The 21,196-nt window shown below is 51.4% G+C and overlaps 3 protein-coding genes across 3 annotated transcripts; 2 read left to right on the top strand and 1 right to left on the bottom strand.

The window, feature by feature from the left end:
* The first annotated feature begins 266 nt into the window (after positions 1–266).
* LOC107291370 (group IIE secretory phospholipase A2-like) lies at positions 267–11,403 on the top strand. The gene is made up of 4 exons (XM_015820366.1): positions 267–382; positions 10,068–10,209; positions 10,651–10,757; positions 11,228–11,403. The coding sequence occupies exons 1-4, from the start codon at positions 337–339 to the stop codon at positions 11,401–11,403; spliced, it is 471 nt and encodes a 156-aa protein (XP_015675852.1). The 5' UTR covers positions 267–336.
* On the top strand, positions 2,899–5,116 carry LOC107291353 (basic phospholipase A2 trimucrotoxin-like). Its single transcript, XM_015820346.1, has 4 exons — positions 2,899–3,169; positions 3,413–3,545; positions 4,514–4,614; positions 4,874–5,116. Exons 1-4 carry the CDS (start codon positions 3,130–3,132, stop codon positions 5,014–5,016), a joined length of 417 nt encoding a protein of 138 aa, XP_015675832.1. The 5' UTR covers positions 2,899–3,129; the 3' UTR covers positions 5,017–5,116.
* Positions 11,404–12,427: 1,024 nt separating the features above from the next.
* Positions 12,428–18,639, bottom strand: OTUD3 (OTU deubiquitinase 3). The gene is made up of 8 exons (XM_015820386.2): positions 18,437–18,639; positions 15,982–16,130; positions 15,568–15,680; positions 14,899–15,021; positions 14,592–14,723; positions 14,240–14,336; positions 13,294–13,451; positions 12,428–12,604 (listed from the first exon to the last, which is right to left on the bottom strand). The coding sequence occupies exons 1-8, from the start codon at positions 18,637–18,639 to the stop codon at positions 12,428–12,430; spliced, it is 1,152 nt and encodes a 383-aa protein (XP_015675872.1).
* Positions 18,640–21,196: the final 2,557 nt, after the last annotated feature.

Raw genomic sequence — 21,196 nt, 5'->3', positions numbered from 1 at the left:
TTTGATCCGAGGTTGACAGATCCTGACCTGCTCTGACAAAGTTTGAACTTTTCTAGCTGTCAAGGAAAAAACAACAACTCTTGGGCTGACACTCACGGCATTTTGTTCAGCGCTGAAGGCAGAGCCACCGTGAGCCGGGGTGGACCACAAACTCCATTGTCCTGTAAGCCTCCACTGGTTGGGCTTCCTCTGGAATTCTGGGAAGTGGAGTTAATCAGCTGGAAGGGGCTGGACTAGAAGACCTCCAGGGTCCCTCCCAACCCAAGGACTGTACAGTTTCTTGTCCGGTTTGCTGTTCCATCCAGGAAGGGAGGAAGACTCCACACCCTCTTCAGGATGGCCTGTCTGCTTGGAGGCAGCAGCCCAGTCCTTCTCCTCTGCGGTAGGTCCTCGCCTTAAAGATGGCGGGGAGGGAAGGGGTGGACGAAGGAAAGGCCGAGGCAGAACCCAGCGGAGGCAAGGAAGGGGAACATTCTCCAGATCTAGGGGTTGTTAACTCCATTACGAGTCCCTTATAATAAGGTTGTCGGGTCTAATTCTTCTTAGCGGTTCTCCTTCTTCCCACAAACCTCAAAATGTCTAGTTATTTCCTTATAAACGTCGAGTCCCAACTTACCGCTCCCCCCCCAGGACCCGCGAGAGACCCGGACCACCAAAGGAACGTCTGCAAAGTACTGGGTCGGTCCATTGCAGTAGTCGTTAGCTACCTCGCTTGGTGATGAAACATCTGCCACAACACAACCCAACTCAGAGAATATCCAGGAGCCTCGTGTGCTCCAAGAGCTGCACAATTTTGTTCCGTCTCCTGCTTGAGCAGGGGGGTTGGACTAGAAGGCCTCCGCGGTCCCTTCCTTCCAGCCCTGCATGGGTCAGAATTGCACGCTCAGGGAAGGCCAAATCCGGTTTGGACGGGGGAGCAGGAGAGGACCGCCTGGGGGACGGGGCGGGGGTGACCCGGGCTGGAATAGCCGGGAGTGGGGCGATGGCTACCCTCTCGGTCTCCCTTCCAGTTCCGCTCTTGGCCAACGCCAATTTGATCCAGTTTGGCCACATCATCGAGCACTTGACCGGAAGACGCCCCCTGATTTACAACGGCTACGGCTGCTACTGCGGGCTGGGCGGTTCCCGGCAGCCGGTGGATGCCACCGATTGGTAAGGGGGCGGGGCCTCGGGTGACCTGGGAGGGGTCCCTGCTTCTCCTCAGCTGAAGGGGCACCTGTGGATCTAAGGAGCTCCTCCAGAGCCCCCCCATTTCTCAGAGGGCACCTCCGCCCACCTCTGCTCTTTCGCATCCGGCGGGCACCAGCGGAGTGGCAGGCAGTCCTCAGTTTACAACTGTTCATTAGTGACCGTTCAAAGTTACAGTGCATAAAATTCAAGAACCAGACACGGGCGAGGTGGCCCCGGGTCCCGAAGTGACCTTAAACCAGTTATTCCCTATGAAAACCACAAAGCCACCCGGCCTTCGCTCACGTTTTCAGAGTTTGCTTTCAAAATATTGTCCCAGGCAGGCGCCCAACGGCCCCGGATGCAGAGACGGACGCAGTGACGTTGTTACCTTGGCCGCACAATTGTGGTTCTGTTCGTTGCTTCCAGGTGTTGCCGCGTTCATGACTGCTGCTATCAGGCCCTGTCGTGGCGCCACTGCAAACCTGAAATGGAGAAATATTTCTACTCCGTCAGGAAAGACACCATCACTTGCGGTACGTGGGGACACAAACCATGTCGGCGCAAACTTGGGTAACAGTGAAAAGCTCCCAGAATCCCCTGAAAAAGCCAGGCTGGCTGGGGATGCTGGGGTTTGAAGTCCACACGACTGGAGGGGGCCGGGAAGGTCAGCTGGCCCGGCCCTTTGCATCACACAGCACGGTGCCCACGTTCCGATGTAGTATTATGGGTGACCCTTGACTTACGACTGACAAGATTTTATGGATTTTTTTGCAAGGGTCGTTAACCAAACAAAGCCGTCCACAATGGGCATTGTTTTGCCTGAAAATAAACAATTTTGAGCAGAAAAAAAGTCATACATTGAAGCCAGGGGTCTGCAGGAGGCTTGCAAACAGCCATAAATGCAGAATGGTTGCTAAGCAGCCAAAATTTATTTCTTAATTTGTCACCTATTTCACCAAGGGAGTAAAATGATGTCTTAAAATGTGGCCAGGGAGAGAGCAGGCATCAGGAGTTTGAATCTGGGTCATAAGTCCCTTTTTTGGGGGGGTCCATTGTAACTTCTATCCATCCCTAAGCAACCAGTCATTAAGCGAGGAACATTTTCACCTGATTTCTTTTTGATGAAGATCATGAATGGTAGAAGGGAGGGGGCTGCAGAGAGGAGGAGGAGGAGGACTATGGGGTCGTTGCTGCTCAGTTCTGGCTGTAATTTGAGGACTACTGCATTAAATTGCAGGATTTATTTCTAATGGATTAATCCACCCCTGGGTAATTGAAAACAGGGGGGTCCCTCAGGACAGACCCCCCCTTTCAAGGTTTCCAAACCTTTTCATCAGTGTTAGGAAACGCAGCAGTGGGGAAGAAGCAGGAACTCACTTGGCTGTTTTAAGGCCTTAAGGTCCCAGGAACGAATTCCAACTTATGGCCTCATTTTGTCCAAACATCTGGCACACCCAGATTAGGAAAATGCTCTGCGGTTGGGTGGACCCAACAGAGAACTGCCTGGCCTTAAGGGATCCTACTCAAGAGGTGCAAAGCCCCCTCCTCAATCTCACCCACGAGACCCCCAACTCCATCTGCCACCCGAGGATGCCCCAAGGGACGGAAGTTCGGGATCCTCGCTTGGAGACGGGAAGGAAACCCACGTGGAGAGTTCCTGAAGATGGCCCGCCAGGTGACAGCGAGGATCACCTGCCAGGAGGACTGGGGAAGTCCCTCCCCTACCACATAAAAGGGGCCAGCCGTGTCTCCAGGGGGGCAGAGGAGCAGAGCACAGGTGTGAATAGCCACATCGTTGCCATTTTCCCCTGCCCGGCTTCTCCTTCTGATCCTTGCCTACAGGTCATCCTTGACTTACAATCGTTCGTTTAGTGACCGTTCTAAGGACCATTTTCCAGACTTTTCACCAGCGGAGGCGATTAACGGGGTCTGTCCATTCCCAGGTCTGGATTCGGGAGGATGAGGACTCTTTGGATAGTGGCCGTGTTGCTGCTGGGCGGTGAGTGAAGCAAAACTGTAAAATGGGCAGCTAATTCTGCTCTCTTTGCAGAAGGTGAAACGGAGGGGTTACAGGTTGGCTTTGACATTAGTGACCGACATCGGAACAGGAAAATTCACTGTTAAGCGAGGCATCGTGTCACCTCATCTTGTTTTGCTGTGGCCGTTAAGCGAGGACTGCCAGCATCTGCCATTAACCCTACGGAGAAGCCGAGGGAGGCTGACACTTTCTGTCTTTTTCCAGTTGAAGGGAACCTGCTGCAATTCAATAAAATGATCAAGATAATGACGAAGAAAAACGCTATTCCCTTCTACAGCTCTTACGGATGCTACTGTGGCTGGGGGGGCCAAGGCAAGCCAAAGGACGCCACTGACCGGTAAGCCCGTAACGCCCAATGACCGGAAGGTGGAATCCCTCCAGCAGGGCCGTGAGGAAGCCTTCTTCCCTTCAAGGGGGGGGGGGAGGCTGAAATAAATTCAGACATTCGGCAACTGGCTCATATTTATGACGGTCACGGAGTCCCGGGCTCACGTGATCCCCCTTTTGCGACCTCTGGATGAGCAAAATCAAGGGGGAAGAAGGCAGATTCCCCTCAGAACTGCACTGCTAAGCTAAGAACCGCAGTGGCTAGAAAGGTCATAAAAAGGGGGCGAAACTCACTTAACGACTGTCTTGCTCAGCAATGGGCTCAACTGTGGCTGTAAGACGAGGACCATCTGTACGAGGAAGAGTCCCTTCCTCTGACCCCAGAACAGCTCCCATCGTCCTCAGTCACCATCCAGGGTTTGTCACAACTCCGGATGTTGGAAAGGAACCAGCTTGGAGAAGGCACACACGGACACAAACATACACACGGACACACAGACACACAAACACACTATTTTGCCTCTGCAGCAGGGGTGGTGGGGAGAAGCAAGCGTGAAATGCAAGCCGAGTCCTAGCTGCCATTTGGTCTCCAAAGGAAGCAACCTCGGTCTTCCACCTTCCAGTCCTTCTCCCAGCCGACCAGAAATGGGATCACGAAGCCCACACGGGTGTGTCCTGTGTCCACACCCCAGGAAACTGTTTTAAGCAGCCAACAAAACGCAAACACAACACTGTCGCGTTCTCTCCCTCGGCCTGTGTAATGCCAGCGGTGCCAGCAATTGCTTGTGTGTGTGTGTTTATTTTGCCTCTACAAAATATCTCCATTGCAAATGATTTCACATGGGTTCTTGGGACCGGTGGGGACTCCAATCGTTTTCCAATCTTGGGGTGCCAGCACCTCACCCCCATTGCTGGACGGGGGACCCTCTTTTGGCTTACTCTGCCCCGCCCCCTCCCTCCCTCCCTCCCTCCCTCCAGCTGCTGCTTCGTGCACGACTGCTGTTATGGAAAACTGACCGACTGCAGCCCCAAATCGGACATCTATTCCTACAGCTGGAAGACCGGGATTATCATTTGCGGTGAGTGGATGCACAGACCCGGGTTCAAATGCTCCCCGAGCCAGAACCAAGGTGGGGTTGATCCTTTCATCATCTTTGGGCAACCTACAGTGCCTTCGTGTAAGTTGCTCTGGGGTGCAAAACTCTTGTCCACCAGGGGGCCGCAATCAGGATTTCCTACATCTCCACTGCCCTCTGGTGGCCAGGCCAGGATTTGCAGACCTAAGCTGAGCTGTCCAAGAGGGTGGACAGGATTAACCAGGGTTTGCTCTGCCTGCAGGAGAGGGCACCGAGTGTGAGAAGAAGATTTGTGAGTGCGACAGGGCTGCGGCAGTCTGCTTAGGACATAATCTGCGCACGTACAAGAAAAGATATATGTTTTACCCGGACTTTCTTTGCACGGACCCTTCAGAGAAATGCTAAGTCTCTGCAGGCCGGGAAAAACCCCTCAAATTACACAATCATAATTGTGTTATTCTGAATGCAATACTGAGTAATAAACAGGTGCCAGCTTTGCACTCAATCGGCTTGCAGTCTCTCTTACTACGCATCTTTGTGTACAATGCAAACACAAGATAGGAAACCTGCCTATCCGGCTGCCCACTGAAGATTTCCTGCTTCCCTCTTGTCAATTTGGGAACTTCAGAAAATTAACATTATAGTCCTCAAGGTTCTGAATAAAGGAATTAGAGAGGATTCCTTCCACTGAACTAGGATACAGAGTCAAGTTGAAAACCTGGGGACCGAAAGAGACACGGAGAGGCTCTGCCCCAGAGCAGCTTTAAAAAACCATTTAAGATTGTAGTCCTCATGGAACCCCTTTGCGCGAGAAATCTTCTCTTCCACAAAGCATTTTTGTGGGGGGGGAGGAAGACTTTACCAGAGGGGAGGGTCCGATCCCTTTTCATGCCACCACCGAAGAGTAGGAGTGGCTGATGGGCAGGGGTGTGAATCCCTGCATCAGAAGAACTCTTACTCCCCATTAAAAATTTTCCTGCCAGAGGCTCTGTTGACCCAGAATTAGGAGACAGCATAGGAAGTATCAATTGTGAATATGTGTAGGTGGCCCTGCTGTCTTTGGGCACTTGCAGAGTCACGGATGCAGGATCATGAAAGGGCAGCAAGGAAAACACCCCATGTTTTAACCCACCGAGGAACATACAATGTCTTTAGGGAAACCCCCCAAAGGGAACATTTTTAGCTACTTCTGCTTTCTCCCTTCTTAGCTACAGTGTGCCAGACTTACTGGGTGAAATCTTGATCTTTGCTCGGTGGATTGCTTATGTAATCAGAAAGAATAAATACAAGGATTTCTTCTCATTCGGGGCTTCTCTCTTTTAGAGGAGCCCGTCTTTGTTCAGCTGAATAAAAACGTAAAGCTTAAAGGAAACTTCCTGAATGTTTTTATCAAGCAAAACCTCAGAAGCTGCACAGCATTTTTGGCGAGCCAGGCTTCCAGGAGAGGTGCTCGGTTGGTCCTAGGGAGGCCCAGGAAAGGGGAAGGCGCCAAGCGCGCTCCGGGATTTCCTGGAGGTTCCCCCCCTTCTTGACTCTTCACTGTGGATTTTAGTAGGAACCAGTTTTTTTCTTCTTTTTTGGTTCCCTTTTACTTGGTTCCTGCATGCTCAGGAGGGCTGAAGATAGCGTAAGATACAAAGATACACATTGTTTTGTTGCAGAGGCTTTCCTAGGGGAGTGTGTTTGTGTTTGCGTGCGTGCGTGCGTGTGTGTGTGTGTAAAAGTGTGCATGTTTCCTTGAATCATTTCCCATCGTTCACCAAAGCTGGGTGGAAGAGTTTGCCTTAGCCGCACCTAACCGCCTGCCAATGTCTGGGGGTGTTTAGAAAGCAAGGGGGCTAACCTTGTACTCTCGTGCTTGTGAGTGTTGAACTTGTGGTTGCTCTGAGGTTTGTGGTTGCTCCTTATATATATTTCCCGCTATTGACCAGGCCTAGGCATGACACTGATCTTAGCCAAAGGTCAGTGGTACTTGGTCTCATCCAGTGGCCTATTTCTCCAAACAACTTGATCCGCATCTACATGGAGGGAAGTGTGTAGTGGGGTGCCCCAGGGCTCTGTTCTGGGCCCAGTGCTCTTCAACATCTTCATCAACAATTTGGACGAGGGCATAGTACCCCTTGAGTAGTTTAAACGTCTGCTATGGTTCGACCGTCCTTATCGGTTGTGAGGTCTTCTGTCCGAATCCTATGTCCTCCTAGACCTGTCTGAACTTGTGACCCGCGATAGATTGTTTTACTTTAAGTTACCACTTTTTTCATTCCAAGATGTAAATCCGTTCTTTTTGGTTTACATGTCCATATCATATCGGGGGTAACTTGCTCAATAGTAGTAACTGTGAGAGGGACCTTGGAGTCCTAGTGGACAATCATTTAAATATGAGCCAGCAGTGTGCTGCAGCTGCCAAAAAAGCCAACACAGTGCTAGTCTGCATGAACAGAGGGATAGATCACGTGAAGTATTAATACCACTTTACAATGCCTTAGTAAGACCACACTTGGAATACTGCATCTAGTTTTGGTCACCACGATGCAAAAAAGATGTTGAGAGTCTAGAAAGAAAAAAAGAGAAGAGCAACAGAGATGATCAGGGGACTGGAGGCTAAAGCATATAAGGAACGTTTGCTGGAATTGGGTATGTCAGGTTTAATGAAGAGAAGGACGAGGGGGGACATGATAGCAGTGTTCCAGTATCTCAGGGGCTGCCACAAAGAAGAGGGAGTCAAGCTATTCTCCAAAGCACCTGAGGGCAGGACAAGAAGCAATGGATAGAAACTAATCAAGGAGAGAAGCAACCTAGAACTAAGGAGAAACTTCCTGGCAGTTAGAACAATTAACCAGTGGAACAACCTGCCTCCAGAAGCAGTGAATGCTCCCACACTGGAAGTTTTTAAGAAGAAACTGGACAGCCATTTCTCCGAAATGGTATAGGGTTTCCTGCCTGAGCAGTGGGTTGGACTTGATAACCTCCAAGATCCCTTCCAACTTTATTGTTGTTGTTGTTATTATTATTATTGCTCAAAGATGGCCGGCATGCCTTTGGGCTGCAGCAGCTGCCGTTCTCCTTTTGGAGGCTGCTGAACAACTAACTTTTGGGGCCCCTACCACAGTGGAAACACCTCATTCCATCCAGGAACTGTTAGCCTCCAAGGGGGGCCATTGGCTTGTAGCCCCCCGTCTGGAGCAGTATCTGATTGCTCCCCTTGACAACCGACAAGTTCGTATCAAGTGCAGGGCAGGTTCAATCCAGCAAGCTCTCTTCCCCAACTGGCACAGGATGGAGATCATGACTGTGTGCGAACTATTCCTGTAGTGTTCACTGGCCAGCCGGATTGAACTGACCAGGCACGAGGGGATGCGGACAGGGACCTGCACACAGACGGCAGCAGCTTTATGAGACGGGGGGGGGGGGAAGGCTAGCTGGCTCTGCCACGGCCGCATTGGGTCAGGTAGTGGAAGCAGCCGCTCGCCCTGCAGGTAGTTCAGCTCATCGTCTTGACGAGGGCCTTGGAAAAGTCAGACGGTGCGGTTAATGGGTCTTTGTTCAGCTGAATAAACACGTAAAGCTTAAAGGCAACTTCTGGTTCCCTGTGTTTTTTTTTACCAAGCAAAACCGCACAACCTGCACAGCAGCTCCTTTGTTTATACTGCGGGTTTTAAAACTTATTCCAGCATTTTTTCCTTGTGTTTTTATTCCAGGCCGATTCCACGCTTAATAGAGGGCGTGCAAAATAAACACACACACAAGCAATTGCTGGCACCGCCGGCATCACACAGGCCGAGGGAGAGAGAGCAAGAGCGTTGTGTTTGCGTTTTGTTGGCTGCTTAAAACAGCTTCCTGGGGTGTGGACACAGGACACCCCCATTTCTGGCCGTCTGGGAGAAGGACCGGAAGTTGGAGGACCGAGTCTGCTTCCTTTGGAGACCAAATGGAAGATAGGACTCGGCTTGCATTTCACTTAGTGAACGTTTGAAGTTACAGTGAAAAGAGTGACTTACGACCGTTTTTCACACTTACGACCATTGCAGCATCACCTGATCAAAATTCAGACACTTGGCAACTGACTCACAGTTATGACGGTCGCAGTGTCCCGGGGTCATGTCATCCCCTTTTGCGACCGTCTCACAAGGAAAGGCAATAGGGAAGCCAGATTCACCTCACAACCAGGTTACTAACTTATCAACTGCAGTGATTTGCTTAACAACTGCCGCAAAAAAGTCGTAAAATGGGGCAAAACTCAATTAACACATGTCTCACTTAGCAACAGGAATCTTGGGCTCAATTGCAGTCGTAAGGCGAGGACCACCTGTGTGTAAGCTAAGCCTGGTGGGGAAACTACAAACGCACACACAAACGCACCCTGGAGAGCCTGCCAAAAGGGAAACCGAGTCCAGAAGTCGTCCGGAAGTCGCTGTCCATCTTTCCAAAGTCCTGAGTGATCCCACAAATATTTTTTCTTAGGAAGAACATAAAGGACGATGTGCTAGACCAGGGGTAGTCAACCTTGGCTCTTTTATGACTCGTGGACTTCAACTCCCAGAATTCCTGAGCCAGTTTAGCTAAGCTGGCTCAGGAATTCTGGGAGTTGAAGTCCACGAGTCATAAAAGAGCCAAGGTTGACTACCCCTGTGCTAGACTTTGTTATAGGGGCACCATAAGTGCCTCAATGACTAGCCCCCCCCCCAGGTGTCCAGAAAGACAGAGAGAGCGAAGGGAAGATGCCGTCACAGCACTGAGGTCAACCACGGGGTAGATTCATATCCAGTTGCCAAAGTTTCCATGGCCTTTGGGAGAGGCCGGGTCAGCTGACCTCACCCGCAGCTCTGCCCCAGGTCAGATTGGGCCCACGGACCAGTTTCCCCAGTTCCACCAGCTTGGAATTTTGCCAGGGGCTGAGAAGCCATCAAAAGATCCTTTGAGGACAAGGACTGGGCAAACATCTCCTTATNTGCTCAGGGAATATTATTCCAACAGCCCAGATTAAGAAGAATCGCCAAGAGGAAGAAGGGTGTTTGGAGTTTTACAGATCAATAAAGGAATATTTGCAGCTCAGGGTTGAATGGCGAGGGGGGGGTCCTGGGCGCTCTCTGGGCCTGGTGGTTTCCTTGCAGACGTTTCATGACCCAGCCAGGTAACGTCATCAGCAATTCTACCTCGTTTGGTGATGAAACATCTGCCACAACACAACCCAGCTCAGAGAACATCCAGGAGCCTCGTGTGCTCCAAGAGCTGCACAATTTTGTTCCGTCTCCTGCTTGAGCAGGGGGGTTGGACTAGAAGGCCTCCGAGGTCCCTTCCTTCCAGCCCTGCATGGGTCAGAATTGCACGCTCAGGGAAGGCCAAATCCTGTTTGGACGGGGGAGCAGGAGAGGACCGCCTGGGGGACGGGGCGGGGGTGACCCGGGCTGGAATAGCCGGGAGTGGGGCGATGGCTACCCTCTCGGTCTCCCTTCCAGTTCCGCTCTTGGCCAGCGCCAATTTGATCCAGTTTGGCCACATCATCGAGCACTTGACCGGAAGACGCCCCCTGATTTACAACGGCTACGGCTGCTACTGCGGGCTGGGCGGTTCCCGGCAGCCGGTGGATGCCACCGATTGGTAAGGGGGCGGGGCCTCGGGTGACCTGGGAGGGGTCCCTGCTTCTCCTCAGCTGAAGGGGCACCTGTGGATCTAAGGAGCTCCTCCAGAGCCCCCCCATTTCTCAGAGGGCACCTCTGCCCACCTCTGCTCTCTTTCGCGTCCGGCGGGCACCAGCGGAGTGGCAGGCAGTCCTCAGTTTACAACTGTTCACTTAGTGACCGTTCAAAGTTACAGTGGATAAAATTCAGGAACCAGACACGGGCGAGGTGGCCCCGGGTCCCGAAGTGACCTTAAACCAGTTATTCCCTGTAAAAACCACAAAGCCACCCGGCCTTCGCTCACGTTTTCAGAGTTTGCTTTCAAAATATTGTCCCAGGCAGGCGCCCAACGGCCCCAGAGACGGACACAGTGATGTTGTTACCTTGGCCGCACAATTGTGGCTCTGTTCTTTGCTTCCAGGTGTTGCCAAGTTCATGACTGCTGCTATCAGGCCCTGTCGCAGCGCCACTGCAAACCCAAAATGGAAAAATATTTCTACTCCATCAGGAAAGACACCGTCACTTGTGGTATGTGGGAACACAAATCATGTCGGCGCAAACTTGGTAACAGTGAAAAGCTCCCAGAATCCCCTGCGAAAGCCAGGCTGGCTGAGGATGCTGGGGTTTGAAGTCCACACGACTGGAGGGGGCCGGGAAGATCAGCTATTTTATACCCCCTATTTTACCAAGGGGGTAAAAGGCTGTCTTAAAACATGGCCAGGGAGAGGGCTGGCATCAGGAGTTTGAATCTGGGTCATTAGTCCCTTTTTTTGGGGGGGGGGGTTCCATTGTAACTGCTAACCGTCCCTAAGCAACCGGTCATTAAGTGAGGAACGTTTTCGCCCGTGATTTCTTTTCGATGAAGTGTTTCTCCCAGGGATGCTGTTTGAGAACCGCCTCTCCAAATTTGGGGGAAGGTCCCAGTTGGATGGGAGGGGCTCCCAGATCAAAACCAGGCGAGGAAAGACCCCCCCCTCACGGACCCCTCTCCTCTCCAGGTGGGGAGACCGAGTGCCGGAGGGAAACCTGCGAGTGTGACAAAGCCGCAGCCCTCTGCTTCCGCCACTCGAAGTTTCAAGGCCAGTACATCCGCTACCGCAACCGCCTGTGCGAAGGACCCACACCGCCTTGCCAGGGGGTCTGCCCCCGCTGGGCCCCCACGAAGGGGGGCTGAGGCCGGCCCTCCCGAAACCGCCCCGTCCCTGCACGGCCTCCTCTTGCACGTCTCCGGATTGTGTTTTCGTGTGCAATAAAACAACGGTTCAAAGCTACGACGGACTCGGCCAGGGGTACTCTAAGAGGGGCGTTTATGATTTGGGGGATGGTTTTCGAAGCATCCCTCCCTCGAAGCGGACGACGGCTGCCCTCGCCCTGCGGCCACGACTGGGATCGGAGGGGCCCGGTCATTCCATACCCTGCGTCCCAGGAGCAGCAATTTCTTCCTTTCCCAAACTTGTCAGAGGACTGAGTTGTTTCCACAGCAGGGCAACACCCCCCCCCCACCTTCCCGGGGGGTAGAACCACATATCAAGGCATCCCACTGACGCACACTTTGGAAGGAGCTGGAGACAAAGGAAGGCAGGAGCCGTCTTTGGGGGAAAACGGGTCCTTTAAGGGAAAAACAGCAACCGGCTATTTCATCAACGTGGATAAACTTACAAAATGAACTGAAAAGCGAAGGTTGAGATCCTGGGGGCTTTGCAGAGGAGCTGCCCATGGGGGGGGGGGGGAAGGGATATTTCTGGAAAAAGCTCCCCCAAGTGGTGGCTTCTACCCCCAGCTGGCTTTCTGAAGCCCCTGCATTGCCCTGTCAAGGGAGCAGCCCCCCTCTTGCGAAGCCACACACACCCCCCGCTCACCAACTGAAAGAACCGAGTCGGATTGGAAGGGACCCCTTCCCTGCCCCTCCGCCCCCGCCAGCCCCCTTGAACCTCCGGGCAGGACCACCCCAGTCTTACACCGAACCCCACGGCAATCCAGGAAACCCCTCTGGCCAGCAACTCTTCCTACGCCCACGGACGAAAGGAACCTGCCAGGAACGTGAGGAGGGGGATTTGAGTAGGGGGAGGGTCCCCAAACGGGCAAACCAGCCACCTTTCATCCTGCCCCCATCGTCACGCCTAAGGGAGGGGGAGTCTTTGTGCATTAGGGGGGTTCCCCTTCTCTCAAAGAGGCGAAGGCCGTCCAGCGTGGCCGAGTCAGAGACTGAGGGCCGCAAAAGTCTTCACCAGGGTGACCCGGGACTCGGGCTCCCTGCCGACGGCGTTATTGTCCGAGGGGCCGCCCTTGCCGGTCAGGAATTTCTGCCGGTGCCGGTCCTCCTGCCGCTTTTTCTTCTCCAACCGCTGAAGCTCCTTCTTCTGCTTGGTGGAGCCCTGCCAGAGGAGGAGAGGGGTGGGTACCAGAGGGGGGAGCTCGGACCATGGACAGCCTCCGCCCGGGGCCTTCCAGAGCCAACTTTGGGGCGGGGGGAAGACTCCCAACAGCCTCCTCCCAGAGATGTGGGGGTCAGGTGCCCGGAGAGGTCGGGAGAAGCAGGAAGGCAGGAAGCAGCTGAGTCACTGCACGTGGCTGCCGGTGTCTCTCTGACCGGGTTTGTGTGTTCAGAGAGAGATGACACACTTGCTCTCTGCGGCCTGAGTCGCTGTGTCCAAAAGACACAAGGAGGCCGGTCAGGGCAGACCGTGAGAGGGTGACAGGAATAGCATGAGGCAAAGTGGAGAGAAGCACCCAAGGAGGGAGGAGCCGGCCACCCTCCAGATTCCGGCTGATGGCAGAGAGGCTACCAAGGCCCAAAGATTTGGATGAGGGGTGAATTTAGTAAATGGTAGCGGGGGTTGGACTAGAAGACCTCCGAGGTCCCTTCCACACCTGCAATTCCTCCACCCAAGGGGAGAAAATGCCAAAGGTCAGAGCAAAAGTATCAGACCTGGGCAGGAAGGATGCAGAGGGAGAAATGGGAAGGGGAACGAAGCGGGGGGTGGGTGAGAAGCCCCCAGGCCCCCAGCAGGGGCGACAAAGAGCCAGCAAGGCGGGGGAAGCTGCATTCTCTGCTTTCAGGTACCTTTTGACCCGGGCGGTTCCTTTCCACGAGGTTCCCGTGGGGGTTATTGTTGTTTCCCACTTCCTGGCGGCCCGAACCCCAGCCGTGGCCTCCCTTCTCGTCCCACGGGGCCGGCCTGGGCTGCGGGTTCGGCCTCGTGGCCCGGTTTTCCTCGGCGTCTACAAAGAGAAGGGCCGTGCTCAGCCAGGGGACTCCGCTGCCAGCCTGACCTCCAGGACGAGATCAGGAGAGTGGCCGTCCTTCCCGTGGGGGAAAAAACCGAGGCAGAGACGCCCGAAGCTGTGTCGAGAATCAAGCCGTGAACCTGGACACTAAACTGTCTCTGAACAGGATGTCCAAAAGCCTTTAGCATCAAGCTGGGGATATTTCTGCTTTTAAAACATTGGCACAAAGGGGGATGTTTTGGTCCCGGTGGGCGGATGTATGCCCGTTTTGGTTTTTCTCTTCCTGAGTTAGGTCTGGCGAGAGATTTTTGGGGAGGAAAGGCTGGCTAAAAGGTTAAAGAAATCCCTTCGTCTGAATTAAGGACATTTAAGAGGAATTGTTCGCGAGACGCCACGAAGACTTCCTTCCCACTGAGGCGTGCACCCGTTTGCAAACACACATGCACACAGACCCACAAATGCACACCAGCTTTTCAGGCAAGCAAACGGATGCTTGCTCGCTGTGAAAATAAGGTTTTGCAACAGAAAATTTCTCGGCCTCAACAAAAGTTTCCCTGGGCTCAAATGTTTAAAATCTCTCAGTTTCTCCTTCTGAATTTACAAATATACACTCTCAATTATTGTGGTTTTCCCCCCCTGCTTTTTCTACAATATTATATTATTCTTTAATATTGCATTTATGATTCTTATCCTGGAAGGAAGGAAGGAAGGAAGGAAGGAAGGAAGGAAGGAAGGAAGGAAGGAAGGAAGGAAGGAAGGAAGGAAGGAAGGAAGGGACTTACGGAGTTTTTCCAACTCTTTCATCTGGAAAACGGCAAAGACGGCGGACTCAATGCTGTAGTCTTCTGCCTCCAGGACCTGAGCAATGAAATCCACATCCTGAGAAGGGAAATAAAAAGGGACGCCTTGAATAAATCTGGGCTGTGTCTGGGCTGCCACGGTAAACCCAGTTCCCCAAATGCCTCGCTTAGTAAAATAAATTTCGGGCTCAACTGTGGTTGCAAATTGAAGACCACCCGTATAAACACATAAACAAACTCTGAATGTTCACTAAGCGATAGTCGTAAGTCAGGGACCAGCCTCCCCGGAAGGCAAGTGGGCCTTAACCGAAACAAGAGGGAGAAACCCCCTCACCGAGCACCCGGTGGCGTTGCGGACTTTCTGAAGGGCGTCCTCCATTTCATCCCGAGTCTCTTCTCTCGGCTGCTGCCCCTCCACCTTCGCCTGGGGGGCCTCCCTGATTTTGGCTTCATTTGGGCACAGCATCTGGGCAAGGAGGCAAAAGGGTGTGAGAGCGGGTTTGTGTTTGTGTGGAAGGAGACGGGCTCCCCTGAGCCTGCAGAGTTGAACAACCCTGAGCAGGCAGCTCTGGAGGGCTGTAACACCCCCCCACACACACACACACAAACACAATTTTGCCCAAAACAGCCAGCCAGCCAACCTCTGTCTGCAGCCAAGCGGGTGACGCCGAGTTGTCGTTGATCTTTCGGACGCTGTCGTAGTGCTCGCCGTAGCGATACGCAATGTGGAGCTCTCGGGCGCTGCTCTTGTCCGTCCCGTGGATCTGCGACAGGAAGAGGGACGCTTGAGATGGGGGCCAGAACATTGCATGGGCAGGGGGAGGGTGTTAAGACAAATTTCCAATGGGGAGGGAGGGAGGGAAGGAAGGAAGGAAGGAAGGAAGGAAGGAAGGAAGGAAGAAGACAAAAGAGAGGGAGAGAAGGATGGATGGAAGAAAGGAAAAGGGAGAAAAGAGGAAGGAAGGAAAAGAGGGAGGAAGGAAGGGACAAACAAGCAGAGCTAGGAGGCAGAGGTGGCCACGACCAGCTTAAAACCAACTGGAGTTTATAATAGAGTTTAACTTCCAGTGCCCACAATGCCTGCCACACATTTAATATTTCCCCTTTCACTCCTATTAAACATTACAGCTCAAGAGACCCTGGCAAAGGTTCCAGAGACCTCCTTGAGGCCTCCAAGCCTTTCCTGAGTTTGGGGGGTTGGGGAGGGGCAACCCAATGGTCTGCCCCCAGGGCAAAGCGATGGCGTCAGGGAGCCTCTGTCGGCTGGGCAGGCCTGCTGCAGGGACGGCTGCTTTTCTGGGGAGACCCACCTGCCAGAGGGGGGCGTTTTGCTGGTGAATGACGATGCTGACTTGGTTGTTCCTCGCAAAGGCCACGATGGCGTCGTTGCCGGCAAATGTGCCCGGCTGGGCTAAATTGGCGACTGGAAAAGACAAAAACGAAAGCAAAATTGAAGGATGAGAGTGTGCAGACCTGGGAAAAGGAGCCTCCCTTTGGGAGGGGGAAAAAATGGGCCTCGGAACACCCCAGCCCCCCTCCCCCCATCAGGAAGGAAGGAAGGAAGGGAGGGAGGGAGACCCACTAAGGCACCCCAATTCCTCAGAGGCCCCTGGAAAGGAAACCAAGCTGGCTCCCGGGGGACGGGGGAAAAGCCACCGTCAAAGCCTGGCAAGGCAAGGCCGGGCCGGGCTGGCTGGTCAAGGGGAGCCGCGGGGGACACCCACTGTGCTTCTCGAAGGGGACGTCGTCCTCCACGAAGGGCTCAAAGTCTGCCCGCTGCTGGATCATGTAGGCCACGGTGTCCTGCCGGTGCTTGAGGTGGTTCCGCGAGTGGCCCTCCAGCTGGTCCCCAAGGGCCCTGAAGAGGCAGTTCCTGGGGGAGGGGGGGAAGGAAAACAGGGAGGTTGAGGAGGCCCACGAGGCTGGAGCGGCCCTGGCCCTGGTGGGCCCCGCCTTTGAAGAGCCTGGCCCGGGGACTGGCCGGCGTTTTGCCTCGCTTCATTCTGTTATGATTGTCCTTACGCATTCTACCTTTCGCTCTCATCCCTCGTTCCCTCGTTCCCTCACCCTCGAAAGTGGGTGAGCCATTTCTCTTCTCTTGTCCTTTTAGACTTAAAAATGTTGATCCCCTGACTGGGAAGAGCAAAAAAGCAAAGACCCCAGAAGGACCAGAGGATTTAAAGGCGGCGAGCAACTACAAAGGGGGAAGATCTTTAAGGAACACAAAAGAACTTTTAAAAAGCTGAATTCAGATTGGTTTAAAAAAATACTACTTAATCTATAAGAGGTAGAAAAATTTTTTAGGTATACTTTTAAGGTTAAACAACATATAAAGAACTTTAAAAGAAAAAATGTGTAACATTTTTTTTGAAACTAGATATTGATAAAACAGTGCACGAGGACATCTAGTGGTGAAAGAAGATATTACACTATCACTAAATACCGTAATAAAAGAATCTGGAACTGTTTGACCTTGAGACAACACCTGGTGTAAACAAAGTGCCTGTGTGTGAGTCTACAAGTGAAAAGACTTTTCATAACTATATTTGTTGACTCTGGACATAACTAAAACAGGAATGACTTGGAGACAGCAAACGTTTTACATCTGAGACCCGACTGGAGGAGTTGGATTTGGCCTAAAGTAGTTGGCTCGTTCTTTTTGGTTGGATTTTAGCCTAAGATAGTTGGCTTTTTCCCCCCTCTTTTTTTCTTTTTGCTTGCTCTATTTTGTTGCTGTTTGTTTTCTCTCCTTGAGATATTGGATTTAGCCTAAAGTAGTTGGCTCCTTTTACAGTTTGGATTTTAGCCTAAGATAGTTGGCTGGAAAAATGAGTACATCAAACATCACCAAACTTATTGTGAAAAAGACTTCCTCTGTACCCTCTGTTGGAACACCTCCTAGCCCAACAACTCAGGGATCCATTGAAACAATGTTGCAGCGTGAGAAAATAAGCACCGCTCAAGATGAGATGCAAATTACATTAAAAGTGAATCAAGAAGGGAATTTAAAATCTAAACAGGAAATGGAAAATCAGGGTATCAACCTATCATGGTGGGCACATTTGCAGATGTAAACTAGATATGATAAAGATGTTAAATTGTATGGGTTTTACAAGGAACAAACTGTGTTTGATAAGGTATTGTTAAGTTTGGATGAGAAACTAATTAAGAAAATGTATAATTTTCTGTTAACTTTGGAAATGGAAAGCGAGCAAGTTAAAAAAACAATGATAAGATGGGTGAAAATTTTTGGATATAATATAGAATTAGAAAAATGGCAAAATTTATGGAAAGGAATTATAAACGGACAATGACAACTTCTTATAAATAAAACTTATATAAAATGTTCTATAGATGGCACCTGCCACCAGCAAGATTAGCAAAAATGTTTAAAAATATGTCAGATAGATGTTGGAAATGTAAACATAACTCAGGCACAAATTATCATGTTTGGTGGACATGTGATAAAGAATTATTGGAAAAAGATACATAACTGGCTAGAAAAGATGCTGGGAGAACATGTAGATTTTAAACTTGAACTTGTTTTATTAGATATAATGCCAGAAAAGACTGATAAACAAAGTATATATTTGATTTTGCATGTCACAACAGTGGCAAGAATTATATTTGCACAAAATTGTAAAAATGAAGGAATACCATCAGATGAAGAAATAATAATAATAAAAAAATACTACAATGCGCAGAGAGGGACAGATTGACTATGAGACTGAAAGAAAAAGAAGAAACAGGATACTATCAAACTTGGGACTTATTTTATCCACGGCTAGAGGAAAGAATAAAGGATTAGGAATTAAATATGCATTAGCGAATGTAAACTCAGCACGTTGGTTGAAAAATTATTACTGTATGTATGGGAAAAAAAATCAATAAAAACTTGGGCGGCACTTTATAAACTATAAATTAAAATAAAATATAAAATACAATAAAAATCAAAGGCTCTAGTCCTCAGTGAAGAGCAGAGCAGAGCAAAGCAGTAGTGAGACCAGGCCACCAAGGGACTCTGGGCCGGGTCCCCCTCACCAGCCCAGCCTACCTCGCAGGGTTGTTGTGGGAAGGGCTACAGCACGGAAGCCCCCACAACCCGAATCGGTAGGTCGCCAGCAATGACGTCAAAACCGCGCCACGTAGCCATCGTGGGAGGGGGCGTGGCTTGCTTACCCGTCGCCCGGAACTTCGCGCAGGCGCAGTCCGAGCGCTCGCAGCTGGTCGTTGAGGCCACCGCCGCCGCCGTCGGGTTCACCCTCGCCCTGGGCCCGGTTGCGCCTCTCGCGGGCCAGCGCTCTCCGGGCCGCCCGCTCGTCCCGCTTCCGCTCCACCTCCGCCTTCCCGGGCCGCGCCCGCGCCGCCTGTTTACGGGACATCGCCGCCGCCGCTCCTGTCGGCGCGGCCCTCGCCACTGCGCCTGCGCTGCCCGGCGACGGAAGTGGGAGCCTATAGAGGGAAGGTGCCAGAGCGGCGGGATCAGGCGGTAAAAGAAGTGGGAGCCCACGTGGTGGAGGACTCGAATTGCACCTAATGGATGCTCTGGCTTTTCTTCTCCTCTCTCTCCGCCCGTTGCAGAAAAAGAGCCGTTTTCAATCCTTTTGCCCCTTTGCTGTAAATCATTTCCCGATCTACAAGAGTTCGTTTTGCATAATAATAGCGGTTAACCGCGATTTCTTTTTTCAATCACAGTGGCCAGGCTGCCACTTCTGCTAAAGCCAAACGGGTCCCATATTTCTCAAGTCTGGCCACTTTAAAAAGGTCTGGAGTTCAACTCCCAGAATTCGCCATTCAGCTTTTGTTTTCTGGTGTTTCCAAAGTGAAGGGAAGGCAGGTCCCATGGGTGGATCTCCCTGACTCCTGCCCGTTCTTTATGGCCTTGTTTTTTTTTATTAGTCCCCTGGTCCTTTCCAGAGGGAGGCAGCTTCACAGCAGCCGAATTAAAGCCGCTGCAGCCACCAGGACGTCTCCTTAGGGTGCATCTTCTCAGCCTGGGGGTCCCCAGAGCGAGTTTCTGCCCATCAATAAACCCCAGTTGGTTCTCCTTGCAGCTGATGAACTCCGCTAGTGTCAAAGGGGGCAACTCAGAAACAACTGCCTGGCTATCGAGGGGGCAGCACTCACATCTCGCACAGCCCAAGTTACCCCCTTCCTTTTATCCCTTTCCACAGCGGCTCCTTGCGAGGGCCTGCACCTCCCCACTTCTCCCTGGCAGGGATAGCTGCTTTCAAAGAGAAGGCCTGGGCGGAGACCACCCAGCAGCAGCTGCTCTTTCTAGAGCTCTTTTATGACTTTGTGGTGTTGTGTTGGAGTTGGCTTCTGGCCATCGCTACCCCAGGAGAAGGGCAACAGGGTTAATCAGTAACTGGGCAGCCAGTTCAGAGCAGTCCTGCTCACCTCTACAGGGGTCAATCATTTGTTGACTCAAGCCCCTTTTTGCCACTTTTAGCCATTTTGCTCAATCCCTTCTCAGCTCTTTATCATGTTTGGTTTAAAGATAATCTTTTCTCAGAACGATACACCACTTACCTAATCTAACCTTTCCCAAAACTAGAGACGGACCAGAGGACTGCGTTTAATTACTATATCCAAATCGAACTTGATAATGTAATTAATTTTTTTAGCAAACAATATGATCTACTGCTAGTTAACAGAATGCCAGAGTCGGGAGGGAGTTGGGAGGTCTCCAGTCCAACATTCCCCCCTCCTCGCACTTAAGCAAGAGAGATTCCTCTGCCTTAAGGTCCCCTGGCAGGATGGGTTCTCAAGTGAATAGGGTCCAAATCTAGTTTTTCTCTCTTCCTACTGAGCTAAAAACAACACTTCACTTCAAGCGCTTTCCTGCAAATTCTTGTGTTTTGGAACGGCTCTTGAGGCTTGTTGACCAAGGTCTCAAAGGAGCACACCCAGAGGTGCTGGAGAACCTTTTCAGATGGCAAACAAACCACCTCATACTTGAGTTGGCGAGGTCAGTTTGGCTGCCTCCACCCGTCCTCCGGTGACCTGCAGCCCAGACGATGGTCCAGGGCACCATCCCAAGCCTGTCAACCTGATCCCCCAGCAATGCAAGAGGGCCCTCTGGCCAGGGAGACAGTTGCCACCAAATATGGCCGTAACACACGGACGGCTCTGCTTCTTGCGGCTCTGAGTCATATTCCTTTTCTTAACTGAAACCAGCTCGGTAAAAGCTCTTGGATGGGTCGAGAGACAAGGACGCTCTCCATGGCAAGAATCGCTTTTCAAAACTTGGAAGCCGTCTTCTGAGAAATTGGGACTGCTAAAGTTTCTGTCCCCATTTTTTCTGGAGATGACCATACTGAAGCAGTCAGATTTTACGGACATCTGGCAGTCAAAGATGACCACGTGGGGGATTTTATGCTATGGACTCAATGCTTTCATGTAGAAATCCTGGGGAAGTCCAATAAAACTCCATCTTGAAGATCATCAACTTGTCGCTCAATAAAAAAAACACAACGCCGCATCCCGTCTGTCGCCTGCCTGGGACTCCCAGACTCAAAAAATTGGCCTCACCCGTCCACTGATGATCATCTATTATTAATTTTTGCAGGTTTCTCCCCAAGACCTTCCCGTAAGTAAAACATCGAAGCGTCCCAGCTATTTGAGCTTATTAAACAAACAAACAAAAAACCCCTCACCATATGCATTTCAGATGCTCCCAAGTCTGCTATAAGCAGAAAAGCTCCCATTTTCCTGAATTTCGCAACCTTAGCTCTGGGTTCCTAGTCACAGTGAATGAACAGTGAACTTCCTAGTCTGTTCTGAAGTTCCTGACTAAAAACTCCAAGTATAATCTGCAAACTCAGGCAAGCCTGCTCTGGGCAAATAACTCCTCTGTAACAATCCAGAAATTTCTCAGATTAAGATCAGCTCTTTCACACTCAAAAGGTTTGACTTCAGCACTACACACCAGACTGG

The sequence above is a fragment of the Protobothrops mucrosquamatus genome, unplaced genomic scaffold, assembly GCF_001527695.2.
Source record: "Protobothrops mucrosquamatus isolate PMUCROS unplaced genomic scaffold, P.Mucros_1.0 scaffold1123, whole genome shotgun sequence".
Classification (NCBI taxonomy): Eukaryota; Metazoa; Chordata; class Lepidosauria; order Squamata; family Viperidae; genus Protobothrops; species Protobothrops mucrosquamatus.
This window is presented reverse-complemented; position numbering and strand designations above follow the sequence as displayed.

What these genes read in the sequence shown, in the direction of transcription:
- LOC107291370 (XM_015820366.1), top strand. Translation starts at nt 337, where the DNA reads ATGGCCTGTCTGCTTGGAGGCAGCAGCCCAGTCCTTCTCCTCTGCG. An exon ending in CCGGTGGATGCCACCGATTG is followed by an intron (nt 10,210 to 10,650) that starts GTAAGGGGGCGG and finishes CTTTGCTTCCAG; the next exon opens with GTGTTGCCAAGTTCATGACT. An exon ending in GAAAGACACCGTCACTTGTG is followed by an intron (nt 10,758 to 11,227) that starts GTATGTGGGAAC and finishes TCTCCTCTCCAG; the next exon opens with GTGGGGAGACCGAGTGCCGG.
- LOC107291353 (XM_015820346.1), top strand. Translation starts at nt 3,130, where the DNA reads ATGAGGACTCTTTGGATAGTGGCCGTGTTGCTGCTGGGCG. An exon ending in GGCCGTGTTGCTGCTGGGCG is followed by an intron (nt 3,170 to 3,412) that starts GTGAGTGAAGCA and finishes GTCTTTTTCCAG; the next exon opens with TTGAAGGGAACCTGCTGCAA. An exon ending in CCAAAGGACGCCACTGACCG is followed by an intron (nt 3,546 to 4,513) that starts GTAAGCCCGTAA and finishes CCCTCCCTCCAG; the next exon opens with CTGCTGCTTCGTGCACGACT.
- OTUD3 (XM_015820386.2), bottom strand. Translation starts at nt 18,639, where the DNA reads ATGTCCCGTAAACAGGCGGCGCGGGCGCGGCCCGGGAAGGCGGAGGTG. An exon ending in GCAACGCCACCGGGTGCTCG is followed by an intron (nt 14,337 to 14,591) that starts GTGAGGGGGTTT and finishes TTCCCTTCTCAG; the next exon opens with GATGTGGATTTCATTGCTCA. An exon ending in GGAACCGCCCGGGTCAAAAG is followed by an intron (nt 12,605 to 13,293) that starts GTACCTGAAAGC and finishes CTCCTCTGGCAG; the next exon opens with GGCTCCACCAAGCAGAAGAA.